Source organism: Acipenser ruthenus, chromosome 15, assembly GCF_902713425.1.
Source record: "Acipenser ruthenus chromosome 15, fAciRut3.2 maternal haplotype, whole genome shotgun sequence".
Taxonomy (NCBI): domain Eukaryota; kingdom Metazoa; phylum Chordata; class Actinopteri; order Acipenseriformes; family Acipenseridae; genus Acipenser; species Acipenser ruthenus.
This window is the reverse complement of record NC_081203.1, coordinates 25,861,482-25,880,583: the sequence shown is the minus strand read 5'-3', so window position 1 is coordinate 25,880,583 and position 19,102 is coordinate 25,861,482. Positions and strand designations below refer to the sequence as shown.

At 34.7% G+C, this 19,102-nt stretch overlaps 1 protein-coding gene across 4 annotated transcripts in view; it reads right to left on the bottom strand.

The window, feature by feature from the left end:
- LOC117421836 (diphthine--ammonia ligase-like) overlaps positions 1-19,102 on the bottom strand; it is a 56,866-nt gene that overhangs the window by 11,361 nt on the left and 26,403 nt on the right. For all 4 annotated transcript variants that reach the window (XR_009307397.1, XM_058987616.1, XM_058987617.1 and 1 more), the window contains 2 exons: positions 18,246-18,420; positions 3,041-3,286 (listed from right to left, as the gene is read on the bottom strand). Coding sequence is in view for 3 of the 4 variants with exons in the window: in XM_058987616.1 (XP_058843599.1) it covers positions 3,041-3,286; positions 18,246-18,420 (421 nt within the window). In the remaining variant the exon portion in view is untranslated. The remainder of the gene's footprint in view (positions 1-3,040; positions 3,287-18,245; positions 18,421-19,102) is intronic.

Here is a 19,102-nt window from a genome sequence, read left to right as displayed (position 1 = left end):
ACTACTTTAACCAGAATGATTATATTTATAAATATGGTCCCAAATGTTTCAACTATAGCTTGCACCCAATTAACCTGCTGTGTTTCCATATCCACCTGATCAGATAAATTATGAATCTGTCTGAAATAGAGAAAAAATGTCAACTCTCGTCCACTTCTTAATAATTTGTATTGAAATATGAAACTGTTTCCATATCAGTAACTTGAATTATACTCCTTCTTGGTCCTACACACTGATATTATTTTATAGCAAAAAGTAAAAGCTATAATTGGTTTTTCATTTGTTTTGACAAGCACAGAATGTCAGTTACATGATTGGTACACTTAAAAAACAATTAAGCCACAAATGGTTATGTAAATATAAAAATCTATATCTAGACTATTACTTTTAAACAATCAAACAATATATATATATTTTAAAACATGTTTCCTTTCTAGCAAGTGTTTTGGCCTAATACTATATTATTATTATTATTATTATTATTATTATTATTATTATTATTATTATTATTATTATTATTATTATTAATATTATTATTATTAATATTATGATGATGATGATGGTAGAAGTTCAGTACAGATTTTGATGCCATTGAATAAATTGGCATTTTTTCACATGGTTGCTTTTTGTTTATCTGGACGTTGTCAGTGGATTTAAGCGAATCAATCGACTAGTACAGCAATTGCAGTCTGTGGAGTCTGAGCTGCTTGCTGTTGTTCAGACTTGCACAGCACATTTTAAGCCAATGGCTAGCAGCAGCCAATCAAATGCTCATCTGCTGTATAAGAAAGAGTTTAGTTGAAAATGGGTCAATTTTCTATCCAGTAGCTGCAAATTCAGCTTTTATTACAAATATAAGACACCAATTTAATGTAGCTTGTTTACAAAGATGGACAATGAAAAAAAATGGAGATTTATTTAAATCACAGAAAATGCACTGACATAGCAGCAGGCCAATGGAAGATTATTGGCTGATGATTATTGAGCAACTGCAATACCGCAATCCACCTTATTGAATTATGTAGACAATGTCAGGATTAATACAAATGTTGGACGTTCCAAACATGTATAATTTCATACCTTTTTTCACAAATATATGCTATGTGGTATCTATCAATGATACCCTGTATTGATAGTCATAATTTATACTGGTCAAATAAACAAGACTCAATTATTTACTCCTTTGAGTTAAAAAAATAAAACACTTAGAATTAGTTGATTTAAAAAAGAAAAAAAAAAAAAGAGAAACACAATCATCCACATTAAAATAGGACCAGTGTCTGAAGGTAAAATATTCTCCCCGTCCTCTGGAGTTCTGTTATCTGCATTTGACCTGTGTTAAATATTCTCATTACAATCACTTCAAATGAATACAAAACCTTTGTTTAATACCAACCCCAGGGAAACCCAATACACTAGACACCAGATAAGCGCAAACGTGTAATTTGAATTCATTGCACTGAAGAGACCCTTGTTACTAGTAGCTTGCTTAAAGTCCATGCTCTATATTAAAGATGGAAAAACAATAAGCGAAATTAATTTAAAGTAGAAGCAGTTGTTCAAGAAAAACCCTTGTCGAAATATATACCTACTGCATAGTCTGTTCTAAATACATGTTACATACACTACACTGACATTCTTTAATTGAGAACTTAATACCTTTATATGTATTGCCCTGCAACTTTATTTTCAATAGAAATGTACAAGTGAATCCTTATGTTACACTCATTGAAACATAACCTATAAATAATGGATGAAGGGAACAAGTAAATCACTGTTGTAAAGCAATGCAAATTGTAGCTGAATATTTGGGCTAATTAACGGTTTTGATCCTGTTTAGGACTCATCAGATTAGTATCCAAAGTGCATTCTCTGATTGGTGATTTTCTAGTCATGGTAATCATTAGAGCCCTAGCTTTTATTACCAGCTTGGTTTCTTGTTGCAATGGGAGAAAGGATTATCATATGAGAAGATCCAGCAGTGCTCTAAAAAGGGGATAATGGATTAGAAGGCGCTGAGGAAGACATCTGCTTTAGTGCCATGCTCCATAGTATCAAAGACATTGGTGTTTCCCTAGTCATAAACATTTCATGAGTTTTCATGGTGTGAATATGCAGCTCCTCTTCAACACGGTAGAAGAGACCAACATGATCTCCACACTGACATTGAGTACAGCAGGCCCTCTCCAAAGCATTTAAAGCTAATCATTAGCAGCATTTAAATGACATAATTTCTATTAATAATATAAAGCAGTAGGTGTTGTGTGTGTGGCAATATGTTTTTCACTAAATCTTTCATAAATTCTGTCATTAGAAATGATATGAGAAAATATAACTAATCGTCTGTACATCTTTTATACAGCAAAACCCGAGTCTACAACTATGCAATTTGGTTACTAGAAACGTAATGCATGATTGTGGATGTCACTGTGGTATATGAGCGACTTGTACGGCACTTGTCCTGTTCCTGGCTACTTTCCAGGTAGTCATCCATTTTGATCGGCCTTCTCACTCAACCAGTGCAACTTTAAGTTCAACTAATTGAACAACAATGTAGCTTTGGGGTAGACTCATTGTGTGTGGATATTCCAACAGCTCTTGCTACAACATCACTGTACCTCAACTCTGACCTTGTTGGCCACCCTATCTTAATGTGAATGAATAATTCAGTCTCAGTGCTCATGCAATCCTTGGAGCCTTTTTGACTACCAATTGTGCTAAATGTTGGAGAACCAAATGGAGAGTGTTGTGATGTAGACAACTTTCATTTTGGAGTCACGCACACACTAAACTCCTATTTCAACTTGAGACTAATGCATTTGTTGAACACTAGCGCACTCACTCCTTTCAAAAGCTTGTAGTTGACCACTGGAAAACACCTGTGCTGGTACTTCAACATAAAGCTTGTTCTCAAACCTTGACATTTTTTTAGCTTTACAAAATACTTTTGAACAACAGATATTTGTCAGGTACATTTACATATATAAAAAAGGAATAATTGTGAATACAAAAAGAGCAAAATTAATTAAATACAACTTACCTTTGAACTCTGCTCTTTTAACTTGTTATCCCATATTTTCTGTACAAGACCAATGTTCTTTTTGTTTGTTACATAGCAATTTGCCAGAAGTACATGGCTCAATGTTAGTCCAGTATTCATAGCATCTAAAACCTTCTCAACATGACTGAAAGAAAGTCTGGCTTCAGTTCGTACTCCTCCTTGCACAAGCTGCATAGTGCATGGCATAAGTGCAATCTGCCCAGCACAAAATATGGCTTCACCAACCTGTAAAGAAACAAACCAACCAGTATTCATTTCTGCAGTGATATACACTTGGATTCAACACCATTACTCTTTCTTTTCTGTTCTGAAAGCTCTATAAAATACATACTTGTGCAGATAATAAAATGTAATTATTGTTGAAGTAAAGGAGCAGTGGCTTGAGCAATGTACACCTTTTTTAATTTACTTGAATCCCACTGCTACATATAAAAACACCAAAGCAATTTGATTACATGTCACATTTGCATGATGAGAATTACAAGAAAAATAGGGACAAACTTATGTTAAAATAGGTAATAAACTCAATAAGTTTAACAAAAAAAAATCTATCTTATTAATGCAGCAAAATGTCTTGGTGATCCATGCAATTTTAAAGGTCAGGTTTCACTAAAGATCAGCCGACCCCCTGAACTATAAATCAAATACTTGTCTACATGTTGCAGTCAATGTAAATAACTGCAAATGACAATTTGCTAATTAGTAGCTTCTGACCAGCCATGTGGATCTGTGACCTTAATAAGGACCTCTGTGGACAGGATCAATTGAAACATCTGGCAAAATAAGGCCCTCTGCTGATTATCATAGATAGGCATCATCTTTCTTAACAGGATTAAAGATGTAAAACTGTGAGCTAATTTAATAGATGATAATCCCTTGTTCCTTAGACTCGTGTTATTGCCTAATGATGGGGAAATTACATCATTATTAATAATGTTATTTTTTTACAAAAACACTTCAGGATCCTTTCCAAAGAGGGCCTGTCTTCAAGCTGCGACTGGGTGCATTTTGGTATTCCAGTGCATGAAAGTAATTACTGATGATACGTGTCTCATCTAAGGGGTGGCACCTCTTGCACACTATCATGGTGGGAAAGTTATAGAGGGGTACCGTTTGAAGGACGGTTTATTTAATTTCAGCGAAGCTCATTCAGCGGCAGATCAAGCTTGGTTATATACATAGAGATAAGTTTTCAGTTATGTTATTTTTAATAACTCCTAAATTCTTCATATAGTTACACTGTAGTTCTGGCTTTCCCCACATAGAAGCGCACATTCAATTACTTTAAGGCAACTCAAGGTTTGTGAAATTTATACTACCAACATTTGAAAGCGAATGTGTAAAGTAAACCGGTTTACAATCGTGTAACTTACTGTACATTACCAACTTAAAAAAGGGCCCAACTGACACCATTTCAATTATATGTAGGCCGTCTGATTTTTGGGTTTTACCTGATTTCTCCCCTCTGAATGCTTTTTTCTGCATTTGGGATAAATCTGAAAGCTTCCCGAATAGGTACATACTGTACATGAATAAACGCATGCACAGTTGTCTGTGATTCAAATGCAACAGAGCAGAACTGGCGCCGATGACGGTAAGCTGATTTACCCATTAGAAAAATGTGGCTTCTTAGTGTAATATATATTTAGATTTTTCAAATTTACAGCAATATAGCTTTAAGGTTTTTGATTTTTTTGCAGTTATTTGTTTTATGAGTGTGTGTTTAAGCCAAGGGCATTTAGACAGTCGATCGTTTCTCTTTGTAAACAGCATGGAGTAAAGCTGTTTAGTTTTCCCGTATGTTCTGTGTGCAACTCCACTACAAAATAAAACTTGATTGGCATGGAATGGACTTATTAAGATTCCTGAAATGTATTTATTTATTGTATTATTATTATATTGTTAGAATCAATAAGTACAACACTTGCCTCTGGGCTGGAAAGTCAGTTTCAAATCCTGTTAAGTGATATTATGGATATACTATCATCTCCCATCACTACAGCATTGGGTTCAAGACACAGTGCAGCTACTGTAGCTGTCTTCTGATGAGATAGACAACTGAGGTCCACTCTGCTTTGTGAATGTTAAATCAAACTTAATAAATGACCCCAGTGCCCTTTGCAATTCACCCATGAGAATTTTCCACAGCACATAAATATAGGGCCGCTGTTAAGAATATACTGTATTCTCTTGAGTGGTAGCCTAAGCATATAACTTCCAAAAAATGTCAATAAGAATCTGTGACCTTTGAAATTAGCAGCCTTGGTAGTTTTGAACCCTTAAACCCATCTTGTTCATAATAACTTTCCAAATATGAAACATTAAAGCACAAACAGAGAACTGCTTTTCTATCTTTGTTCTAAATAATTGAACAATACTATGATATGTTCTGTGATAAAAAGGTTTAAACCCAATGCAAGACAGATTTTTTAAACTTAAGCACTAAGAAAGAAAACAAAGAAAAAAAATCAGTTATCATGTGGTTTCCCATGATTCTACACTTCTGGGTTTGGTTGCCAAGTCTGATGAATCTTCAATAGCAGCCTCTGCAACTCCAAATTACTGGGACTCTGTAGTAGGGATGGGAACGCGTAGCTTTGAACTGGCCGGATCAATTTGTGATTATTTGGTGAAGCTCAAGCGATACATCAACAACTAGCTTCTGAAGACCAAGGCAGCAAAATGTCAACAACAAATTGTCATTGGCATTCCATTTATCTTTTCCATGGAAAACGCACATCAGGTCGGACTGGAACTGAGTACTTCTTAACAAGCTAACCATCAAAAGAACTTACGATTTTAAATAATAAGACTATCATTATTTGTTGATTTGAATATCAAAAGAAGCCGCTGTGAGCCCACAGACCATAAAAAAAAAACTCCCTAAGCTACATCAGACAGGTGTTTAATAATCTATTACTAAGGTTCTATTTTAGGTTGCTCTTAGTAGGGGAAAAACAGCTTTAACTATGAACCTGCAAATGGGAGTCTGCAAAGAAATGAATGCTATTAACATACAATTAACAGTTCAAAAGAATGAGTTCACACACCAATCAAACTCGTTAATTGACTGTCAATGGCCTGTCCCTGAATATACGACATGACTACATTATACATTTCAAATGCTGACAGGAAGACAGTTGCATTTGCATTGGCTTCATTCACTGATCAACAACCACAATATCACATAAATTTTTAATAGGCCAGAGGACTGCTTCAATATTCATAGGGTTGAGTAAGTGGAAATGAGTTGTTAGCTCATTTACCCTATTACACTTTCAAGCAAACCCCCATTTTTTCTTCACCGAACCCCCTTAAGAAAGACATTTGATTAATATGAACTAAATGTGATTCCATTACAAACCTGACTAGAAGGGACTGTTCAGGAAACATTTGGGCCACAGTGCAAGCAGGTAGTTAAGTCTATTTCAATTATCTAAACAAAGCAGTCAACCTTTAAATCATAAAACTGCTTTATCGCAGACATCTTTTCACTGTATTTTTCTTACATATTTAGTAGTGTTTTTGGGGGGTTCTGCAGTTTAGATAATTAAAACAGACCCAATTGTGAACAAGCATGAGGTTTAAAGATGTGTTCATCTAAGGGGACTTCATCTTGCCAAGGATTGACAGAAGTAATTTTTTTAAGTCTAAGTAGATAAGAAAACGATTTATCTCAACAGCCCTAAAAAGGTACAGTACATATTGGCCCCTTCTTAAATTCCAAAGTATAATTTTGTTTTTAGTATGATATATATATATATATATATATATATATATATATATATATATATATTATGGCTTATATCAGTTGAAACTGACATCACATTAAAGTTATTCTGTTTAATTATTCATATTTCAAGATAGATTATAAACAATATTGTACAGGTCTGAGTGGCCAATATGACTAGTTAGCTGCTCAGACCTGTCTTGGAGTGGATATCAACTTGTATGGTACAGCACCCTTTATGATATTCTACATACATTACCCAAAATGTTACAATGGTTCATTGCACAGTGGACTGACAACAGGTACTGTGCCAGGGAATCCCTTTATTTTAGCCACCAAAAGGAGTAAAACTGTCTTAATAGAGAGCTGGCTCAACAAGAGGAAGACCTGACAGACAGTGGTTTTAATAGTGAGCTGCTCTTCACATTGAGCTGGGAGGGAGTCAGGTACAACATGCTGAAATGCACTTTATCTAACAGTCTTTATTATATCAGGTGAAATAATATGAAAAAAAGTAAATAGAGTATTTCACCTTAAGTGCTGTTAACAGTGTAGTTTAGGTTTTTTTTGGCATGCCATATATGATGGGAGCTTACTACGAAACTTACAGGAAAAGGCAAATTTACCAGTTGTGTCTTGCTAGTTTTACATTACACTGGAGAAAACAGAACAAAGGTTGGTCATTTTAGATGTAGCATAGTTGCAATATCTTTTTTGAGCCAACTATGTATTACATGTTATTTCAGTAATAAGATACAGATTTTGAGCAACTAACCCCTGAATCCAGTTTTAATTATGGTAAAACTATCTGGCTCATAGTAGCTTTTAAAAAGTATCACATAACAAAACTAATGATAACCATAACAAATTATTTAACGCCAAGTCCGTCCCCCCCCCCCCCCCCCCCAAATAAAAAAATTGCAAAATGTATAATGGCACCATAATTAAAATGTAATCCTGAATGGCTAAACATATTTATATATATATATATATATATATATATATATATATATATATATATTTTTTTTTACAAACACATTCTCATTGTATTTCCAGAGTTTGTTATTCTCTCTAACATGTTGTAATACAGCTGCTTAAAGCTAGGGGGTGTTATTGTACCATTAGGTAAAAAAAAATTCAGTACTTTCAAATTAATAGACTGTTCTGGTGTTAACTGGTCCTTCTTTACCGAGTATTTGTCACAAATTTTGCAAACCCAGAAGAATAATAGACATAGGAGAGATGATTATATTGTATCTATATAACTATTAGGTATATAACCCAAGGGTTTCTGTTAGCCTTTCTCTAATTAAAAAAAAAGAAACAAAAAAACTGGCTCATGAAAAAAAAAAAGTTTGCCCTTAAGAAAATATTATAATACAAATTATTGTTATTAAAAAAAGCAGAGGATACATTCTTTGTTTCTGTTTTTATCATATCTGTGCTGTATATTAACCTTGATCACACTTTTACTCTTCAGCATTAATACTTTCAAAGCATATCATGTCTCTGAATATGAAATGATAAAAGATGGGCTCATGTTGTGCAGTGCCCTTAGGAAATGTTAGTTTCTGATGCCAAATTTTACAAATATAAATATTAAAAAGCACAGCATTAGAACAAAACATTGTATTTTTTCCCATTTTATATGCTCGTCTGGCCATTGCTAGTTATATATAGAAATGTTAAATTTTTTGTTTTTTTCTTCATTTATTTTTGTGCTCTACTTAAAGTCTAACCCGTGAATGCTCAACTGTCACATGGAATCAGTGTAAGATAAACAGCCGCATAAATCTCATGTTTGATGTACAAAGAAAGGTAAATAGAGGAGACATCCTAAAATGTCGTCTTGAAGTAGAAGCATATATTGAAAACGACAACAATATAAAACAACATTACCTATAAGCGCATACAATTTTCTTGGGCGGAAGAAATTTCGAAATACTAAAGAAGGGGCATCATCAGCTGGTCCATAAATAGATCATGATCATTTCACGACATTGGACCTTTTCTTCTTGCTATGCTACTGTAAATAACCATGTTCCTTTGCCTGTCTAAATTCCACATGCCCATTTCCAGAAATGCCGCAGTGGACAAGAAGCACTGTCATGTCTGTTTTGTCAACTATATGCTGATTATCATTTTCGATCTGCAGTTTGTGAACATGATCAAGGTTAGGCGCAATAGCTCAGAAGACACCTCCTGATGCTCTACTACCAAACAATATCTGCACAACGTCTTCTATTAAACAGGACACTCAGTTTACAACCATGCCTGATCGAAAGTTGGCAAAATGGCAATTCACAAATCACCACATTTCAAAGTTATTGAATTACACTATTAAAGATCTCGAAAAATGTAAATCATTTTAAAATCTTAATTAACATAAGATTTCATATATATAGACACACACTCTCACACACACACACCAATGATGGAGAAGCCCACTTCTCTTTGCGTTAGGGCAAATGCCCGCTGCCTTCAACTTTCTCGACCTCAAGAATTGTTTGACAAATTGGTTGTGAGGCGTTTACGACTGATGCACATATCCCAAAAATCATTTCTGCCAAGCTTTCTCTATGACCTGCCCGTGGGACATGACATGCTCCTAGACACATCGCTCTATCAAACCGAATCTTTCCAGGACAATGCAAATTATGACAAATTCCATCATCCCGCATTATGCGCTTCATGCTAATCTCTGTAATTCGAGAGAATCGGGAGGGCTCTCTTCTGCTGAAGGGCATGTTGTCTGATTGAATAATGGTGAAACTGCATCCTCTAGCCCCTTCATTTTCCAGTCCCAGCTGTGTCCACCTCTCCACAAAGTACTTTTTTTTCCTAACAACTATTGGGGTATGATGAAGTTAAATGAACTTATGGGTCACCCCACCACCTGTATCCAAACAGCACCAATGTGCGCATTTTATTATCTAAAGGTTATGGGTGCAGCACAGTGTAGAAGAATTTACAATGAATGATGCACACTTTGTCTTGCCGATGACTTCCACTGGCCTGTCAGGCTGTCACATTGGGAATGCAGCCTCACTGAGAAGTAAAGCCTTCTCCTCTACTGGCTTATGAAGCAATCGTTTAGCTGATAGGATTCGGACAATTTTTAGACTCGGGCACTTTGATATTACAAGGTTACATGATGCTTTCTGCTTGAAGCGAGCGGCCACCCTGCGGAAGACATCTAAAAAAACAAAGTCACCAGGGAAAAAAGCCCAACTTCCTGATAATTCTTCTATGATTCAGAAGGTGGCAGTGTTGCTACACGAAACAGCTCTTTGCACACCCCCAGACAGCTCCTATGCAGTAAATATACATTTGTGTTATGATTAGACATCTTAGGCTGTTACAGCTATATTTTTCTGCAGCACATTAATGCAGTTTCCTTTAAAAAAAAATACAAACTGCATTCCAACAGAAAGTAAGAATATAATAAAACAACAATTATAACTAATGTAAATGCATGGGATCATTGTTCAAGCTTTTGTGTGCTACACTGGTTAAATCATTTATAATTTTAAATTGGTTAACACTATCTTCAGCCACTTCAGATGTGCAAAGAAGGTGACTTCAGGAAAGTACTACCTGTGTATTTGTCTGAACGCATAAGGATTACTGGAAGGATTGTGCTGGCAGGTTGCATACACAAGGCTTCCTAAAGCACAATGTGAATTTTTAGTGTCTCGCAATGACTTTGAAATGGCTGACGGTGCTGCTTTTGAACCAGGATTGGACGTAAACAACCTCAGGATTTTAGACATTATTTAGCGCAGATGACCTGAAGCCAGGGACGCAGGACATATTTGTATGTTGTTAAAACATCCAAATTCATGCTCAAGCATAAATCCATCAGTTGACAAATGAAAGAGCTTGGAAGAGAGACCTGTTAAAAGAACACTAAAGCTCTATAGTTCATATATTCAAAACTGGTAATGTTAAAATTGTGGTACATTTTTTTTAAAATTTAAAGTGCCTTTTCTTTAAAGGCATACTAGCAGTGGTAACTAGCTCTTATAGAATTAACATTATTTTACGTTATATTTACATTGCAATTTATACCAACAGCCCTTATCATCTCATTATAAGCAATGGCAGATATAAAAGAAATAATGCATCAAAAAGGGGTTACTTTATCTCAAAATCTTCACGTTTTCATTAATGCACGACATAGATGTATATAAAACATAAATGATCAATGCCAAAGGTGACAATATGCATGAGTTACCATACATTAATTATATGAAGAACCAAAAAGAATCTTCTGATGTCATTATTTAGTATCAATATTAAAAACCTCATAATATACCAACATCATTGCCTTTTAAAACATGTTTTTGAAGTTCCCATGTTGTTTTTTTAAGCACAAAGATAACTGCTTTTCAAAATGAATCTGTGTGTCTCTTCTATACTGTACATGTTTTATCCATACTTTGCTACCCTTTATCTTCTGTGTCTTGCCCCTTTATTTGCTTGGCTTCCCTGTCTTCCCTGTCTCTCTTCTCCCTACCTGTCTACTTCTCCCTTGTCAGCCTTGTTTCTCCACATCGCAGCAGCAAACGTGACACTGGGATCTCCCCTCTGCTAGCCATTCAACTGCTAGTTACCATAGTAATAGAAAGGCTGCCTATGTCCCTTCTGTAACGTTAAAGATCATGCGGTACGCGCTGAAAACTACAGCACATACCTTTTATTTCTTCCAAAACAACTATCATAAACTATATGCTATTATTGGGTATGATTTTCAGTGTTTCAAGAAGTCTTAAACCACACAGGTTTTGGTGACTTACAAAGTAATCATTAGCAACATTTCTACACACTCTAACACATTACGTTATAGAAAATCTAGTGCTGCATTATTAGTAATAGTTCGAACATAGAAATTACTTTGTGGAGTAATGTTTTACCTGCAGTATGCATGTTGTTAGGTATCTTATCCTACTACTACTAACAGAAATTACAAACTAAATGAACTTTGTTTCAAGCAGATGTTATGAGACGCAATCTATTTTCACTGACACTTTTTGTCATGGATCAATGGCACAGGTCTTTTAAACATCAATTGGTTATTGGAAGAGACACAGTAAAAAGTAAACGTTCATACCCAGTAGATATCACAAAATATGAATCTGCTGTAACCAAAATAAGGATGACAATGAAAACATTACATGTTTTTTTTATAATAATTATCAAGTATTGTATTTTTTTAATGCAAAGTAAATCCTTGGAATTGCTCAAAACTGTACACATTTTAGTAAACACACCGTCACACAGAGGTGTAATCTTCAAAAACAAATCTTGTTCTCCAATTTTTAGAATCCAATGCCATTGATTAGCCAAAAGACTGAGGATGTCATGACAATGGAGCTTGTCACTGCCAATTCGTTTTACTCAAAACTTCCCGTTTTGGCAAAAATGTTGTTTTTTTTTTTAAAAAGTGTTGGTAAAAAAAGTCAATTGGATGGAAACATTTTGTTCCCTGACTAAAAGGTGCTTAGTGTGGCATATTTTAAAAAGACACTCTTACTGAATTAATAAAATGCTTTTACCAGTCAAGTGACATGGTACAGATGTGCACAAAGAATACATTGCTTTGACACAAGGGAAATCGGGTATCACACTTTGCTCCCAGCGGGCCTTGCCCCCTAAGAGCTAGGTGACTATTGTAGCATCAATGCAGGAAGGCAGAGGGGGCAAACCCCTTACTTGCTGTGGCTTGTTGACATGAACCTGGGCAGGCAGGCACCAATAATACATGAAGTGCTGTTCAGAGGCAATTAGGATCAGTTGTCAAACCTAGGCCATTAATGAAGGAACTTGTCAGAGGAGCTAGAGAATGCAGTGTTTGAGGGCACGAAGGTGATTTAGTGTGACAGGTCGAGTCCTTCCAATGTCCTCAGCAGTACATGCTAATACTAGCCCTAACAACGATGTGTGGCAGTGTATAATGCGGCTAACATGGGCTTTGATTCAGCAAAATGACTGCTGCCACTGTTAGTCTGTCTCGCACAGCAAATAATTACCCCTCTTGTTCTCCCGACCACCACCCAATGTAAATTGCCTTAATAGAGCACGGTTTTACGGTTACTTTATTTTAAAGTACATTACATTTTCGAGTTTGATATCCTAAATCAAACTGTTTATGTAATTCAGGAAAGAGCAAGTAAACTTGTGTTACTCTTGTATTAAAATGTTGTTGTTTTTTTTTTTTTTTTGGGGGGGGGGGGGTGTAAACAAGTGAGCAGTAAGATAGAACTATGATCTTTTTTGCTGACTTCTGCTCAGGATCTACTCTTACAAAAGAACAAACTGAATTCGTTTTCACTCTTGGGAATCCTGGATGTACCTCTGTGAATGAATGTGAACAAACATAAAACATGTTAGAGAGACTTTTAACTGCTGTACCAATACTAATTTTTTATCAACAGCCTACATATTCTACAAGATTCATTTGTATAATTTACAATTAAGTGTGGAAACAATTTTGGATAATTGTTCCTGAAATCTGCCTGCAAATATTTGCTTTTATAAATTATTTATGTAACACTTTTTTAGCTAGATTTTAACTTCATATGCACTCAATGTATGTATTTATTTATTGTTTAAAACCTATTTGTGTAGTGCCATATATATTTTTTTTAATTCATACAGAGCTAAAACATTTTTCATCTGCTCAATTACTAACAGACTTTTTTTCTATTACTGAAAATGATCATTTGTTCTTTTATTGTTTCAGCTCTCAGGCTGTGTGGAGATACTACCCACTGTTCTTGCCTCCAGCACTTCACATTATTGGTGTATTATTTCATGCATGCCCTACTCTTTTATCAATTGCTTCTGAAGTAATGTTAATAGACTAGAAAATTGAGACATTTATGAAGTATAGGCAGTGTTTATGAAAAAATCCATAAAATATGACACAGGCGAGGTAAGATAAAAGCGGCATTTTAATAGATTATGGTAAAGAGAGACTGTCAGAATCTGACAACTGACTCCTCCAAGATCAGTCATTTTTATGGGATTAATTTTGTTGTATTAAAAATGAAAGTTAAACGTCCTAATTAATCTATACACATTGCACTGCCTGAATAAAACCTCATGGCCCTCCTCTTGCTTTAGGTGACTTTTTTTTAAGCTAATTATCTTCCTTTGAATAATTGGCGGATTTCGCTAAATAATTATCTAAAAACTGAACTGTACATGCTGCTTTCATAGCTGTGATATATTCAGCTACAGCATAAAAAAAACATCAAAGATGATGCTTTCTCAATTACATGGTTTTGTCTTATTTTGTGGTTACTCTCATTATATTAAAAAAAACAATTCCCCAGAAACCTTTATGAATTCACAAAGCAGGTGTATTAACCTGCCAATAATGCTCAACTACCTTAATTGAATCATTTATTGGCAGTTATATAGCAAATTAATTTACCAGCCTCCTTGACCCGACCCCTGAACTGACCAACCAAAGATCACTTAGTCCACCACAATGGTTTAATGTCTTTAGACCCAACTAGAAAATTATTTAAATTTAATTGAAGCAACAGACTGGTTTGTCTTCGATACCAATTACAAATGTCAGATCCACTTTTCTCTAGAGTAAAAGTCCACTTTCACAATTTTCAAAATCCAATGCAAATTCAATAGCTAACAGGCTGAGGATTTCCTGATAATAGAGCTTGTCACTGCCAATTAGTTGTGTAAAAAAGACCCCCTCTTCTCAAAACAAGATCAGTAAACATGATTCTTAAATTGGGTTGCCCTAGACAATTTAATGTTTATTTTGATCCAGGAACAGAAACATTTAATAGATTTAACCTTTACACAATTTGCAATACGAGAAATGAAGTAGCCTGCAAGATAAACATGTGATAAAATAACGCAGGGGGCATTATGATTACAGATCAGAGTTTGGACTGCTAGCAATAACAAATCCAACAGGGATTTATTACCAGGAGTCATTTTAATTTTATAAACTGCTTAAGAAATATATGGATCTAGGTTTTCAATAGAGGGGAATAGATAGAACATACCTGGGTTTATAAAGTGTAGACTTTAGAAAGCTGCATATATATTAAAAAGAAGGTTTATGAGCAATGCTAACCTTAAAAAAACAGTGTGCATTATGGGTCATATATTTTCTGTGCTAGATGTTTAATATATTGTTGGTATCAGTTTCTCAAAGTTTTATTAACTTTTATTGTTTTTTATTATTGTTATTATAATTATTTTGTTATTTTGCAGGGAAAGAGCGAACTAGGTATGTTTACTTCACTCAATAAAACACCTCAGACACTTGTTTTATTTCTGCATTGCTCTTGAAACTCACCCCTAGAACTAGGATTGCGCCTTTTGAATATATTGTTGTTATCTAAACTTATTACATAAATAAACACACACTACCAGTATATTTGTCTAAAACAAAACACTACCTACATTAGACTTGCGATCAAGGCTGTACCATACTAGTTTAAAAGAGTTTCTACTCTCTATAACGTTTGTTATTTTCTGTGTTACAAAGGACTACTTACTGATTAAGATACCAATTTTCATAAGTTTAATCATAGAATAATACATTTCATATAATGTCAAAAAATATAAGCTGACATATCCGGATGCAATCACAGCTTTACATTATTGTGTCACTTTGATGTTCTAGTGGTCTGCTATCTTCTTATTAAAGAACAGCTGGATACAAAATATGTGTGCATCTGTACTGCCTGAAACCTGTTTCTAATGTCGAGTGACTGCTAAGGGTGAAAAAAGTGTTACGAGACTGCTTTGACAATACAATTAACAATCCACTGAAATCTAACACCTCTCTTCTCTGAACTCATACAGAAAAGGTGTTATGTTATCCTTTCACTCTAACTGTAACATGTATTATTAATTAAGAAATAACCATTTAATGGCCTAAAAATAGTGAAATCCAACTGCAACAGCATTGTACCAGCTATAACCAGATTTTTTCTCCCCCCGACATAATAAACTATATAGATTTGTCTCAGGTCTCATGTTCATACTGTATATTTACCTTTACAGTTTCTTAATACTGTCCTAGTGGTTTACCAGGGAAACACCAAATTGCAGTTTGCACAAAATTCCTAATCACACACTTGGAGGTGATGCCCAATGGTATATCATTTCTTTAAATTAGCCCTCCCACCCATCAAACTGCTGTCAAACCTTGAGCAATGGAACCATTTGAATTGGAAAAAAAAAAAAAAAAAAAAAAAAAAAAACAAGTCAGTTGGGAAATAGCATAGCTTGAAAATACCATTATGGTGTAATTTAAATGTATGGCTATTGGGGCTGACCAAAAGCTGAACCTATATGAGTATCAAGTTGTTACTGCCTTTCTCCATACTGCTGTTTTCCTTGTTTGGTGTCCATAGAATTTGCACAAACGTTTGCCCCCACAATTCACCTTTCTGGGGTGGGGCTGATTGTGGCAAATTAGACACACAGAAGTCAATACATTTTTATACACATTTAATGCTGTTTGAAATTAACCTATTTTAGACTCTCTATTAAAACCATTATATGGAAATAAATTACTAAGGATTTATATTACATATTTAAAAATAGTTAAGATCTAATCTTTGATATTGTAAGGTTGGTGCTACTTTAAACATTTGATACAATTGATACTAATTGTGTGTATAAAATAGTTTACATAACAAACATAACTTAATGTGGTGGAAGCACAGGGTGGATGTTAAATTATGTGTACTATGTGATTTAAGCTAAACTGTCTTATAACACAGTTAAGGCCTACAGCAATAGCAATTTAAAGGTTAAGTAATTCTAAAATCAAGGCAGATTACAATCTGTCATTGTGCCAAATAACATGACTCATAAATCAACAGTTTTTAAACAATTATTAAAAGGTTAACCAGACAGCAATAGCTAAAATGTCCACCAACCATCATATACCATAAAGCACATTTTTCGTCATTATTAAGAAGCAATTTGTAAATATAAATTTAACTGGGGAAATGTTTGATGAATTGATAATGAGTATATAAGAGGCATATTGTATATTGGTGATGTTTCATCTTGGATAAATAGCCACAAGTTCTACAAAATCTATAATCACGGCTTCATCTGATAAAAATGCTGCAAGTGGAGTTCCAGCTGCCGCACATTAAAACACGAAAGCAAATCCTCCGCGTGAATACATCAGGGGGACCGACACAGCTGCATCCTCACAGCAGTGGGGTAAATGTAAAACTGCTAGTGGTGCAACAATTAATCGATGCATCAACTACTGATCATCTGTCCTTAAATGTCCTGAGCTTCGATTACATATTGATGAATCGATGCATCAAATTAGAACCCAGTTTGAAGTCTTCTGTTGCCGGTTTGCATTAAAACCTGGAGTGCGCTTCTTTTAGTATTATTACGGTAGATGAACAACGTCAGTGTCCTGCTAGGATATGCACTTTAGGTCTCTACATTCGTGTTGAATAGACCTATGTGAAACGAGTTGAGTTGCTTCACTAGTGAGTATGCATTTTTTTGCACTCAAAAGTGACAAAAACACAGCATATACCTTTGATGTTATGCACAATCATTTCAAAAGAATGCCAATATTTTGTTTCAAAGCATGTTGTGTTTGGATTATACCGCAATATTATATAAAAAGAAGCTGAATTTAGCACAGTAGTTAAATTAGTCAGGATTTGTGAGATTAATTAAAATGTTTACAGTAATGAACAACCATAGTTCAGATAGAAATGATTTCTGTTCAAATTATTACAATGTTAAAGGGACATCTGATATGGACGCACGCATATTCTTTTCAGTTGTTAAAAACTCAAGTCCTTTGTATTTAATTTAAATATAAGTAGTGCCTTTTTTGTTTAACTATTATGTTAAATTATAGTTATTGGATCTTCTGTTAAAAAAAAAATCTTTGTTCTTTATTTTAAAAATGAAAACGTCAATGCATCGATTATCGTTGATAAATGCCTATATGATAATCGAATAAGAAATTAGGTTACCGATTGCACAACTAAAAATTGCACTTATATTAAGATGTTGTTAATATAAATAAGATTCGATTTTTAACCCATCCACTGCTGTAATCAGATGATGTATTCATGTATGAAGATGTCTGTGGATTTTCAGCATCTTAATCATGATTTTATTCTGTTTAATCTAACAACTTTTACACCTGTATGTATCTGCATCTGGAGACATATTAGTGCTTGTAGGATTTTTAAATTGCTGTATTCAACATAACTGTTGCTCCGTACAAATGATTCACAACACACATATATACACACACTTGCAGTAATTAAAAAATAGTCCTGAGGATGCACAGTTCATGCAGATTCTAGTTTTTTTGTACAAAATTGACCACAAAAATCCTAGTCTGTGTTTTTCGTGGGAACATTATCCAACCGATTTAAAAGATAACTTAGGTATAAGATCTCTTACCTTAATGGACTGGCTGTATGGTCCTATATTAGCAGGGGCCCAGTGTGAAATGCTCTGAACATGCATGACCTGCTTCTGCTGTGAGGAAGTGTCATCTCCAGTTATTTCACACTTGTATAGGAGGCAGTCAATCTGAAGGAGCTCTCCATCAGGCAAGGGAGCTTCAACACATACTCTTAAACACAAAATAATGCAGACATGTAAGCTTGTAAAGTATGTTAAAAGAATGCATGCTAACAATGTTACTAAGCCAAGAGGGGGCCTCTTATAAAGCCTCTCCCAGTCCCAGTGTGTACTGGTTTGAATTCCTGTTCAGATTCAAGACATAGCCTATGAACAAGGATTTTTTAATTGTCTGATGGATGGACAGAAAATGTTAGTTGACTAGGAAAGACCATTAGAAGGCATGAAAAGCAAGGTTGTGATCTGGGTTGGCTGTTAACACACATCCCAATACCTAAAGTTCCAGTGCCTAACAATCAATTTAAAATGCGATTCCTTGATGTGCATTTACATTACTCCATCATTAGACTTATGCTCTAAAGAAGAGAGGCCTACTTATTTTATTTTGATGTAATTTTAATGTAGCGCTATGTACAGCGTTTTGAGATGTTTTACAGGAAAGGCTGTATATAAAAAAAAAGTGATTGATTGATATAATAAAGCAAGGTTTATTTTAATGATCTATTTAAACACTGCCACCCCCAAGATGTTATTTATAACCCCCTTACTAATGTGAAAAGAGGTCAGTGATGGGGTTCACATAGTAAAGCAGTGTATCACACAGTAAAAGAACCACCGCTTAAGAGTGTAGGGAGAGTCGTGGTTCGAATCTTGCTTGCACTGAGTTGACAGGG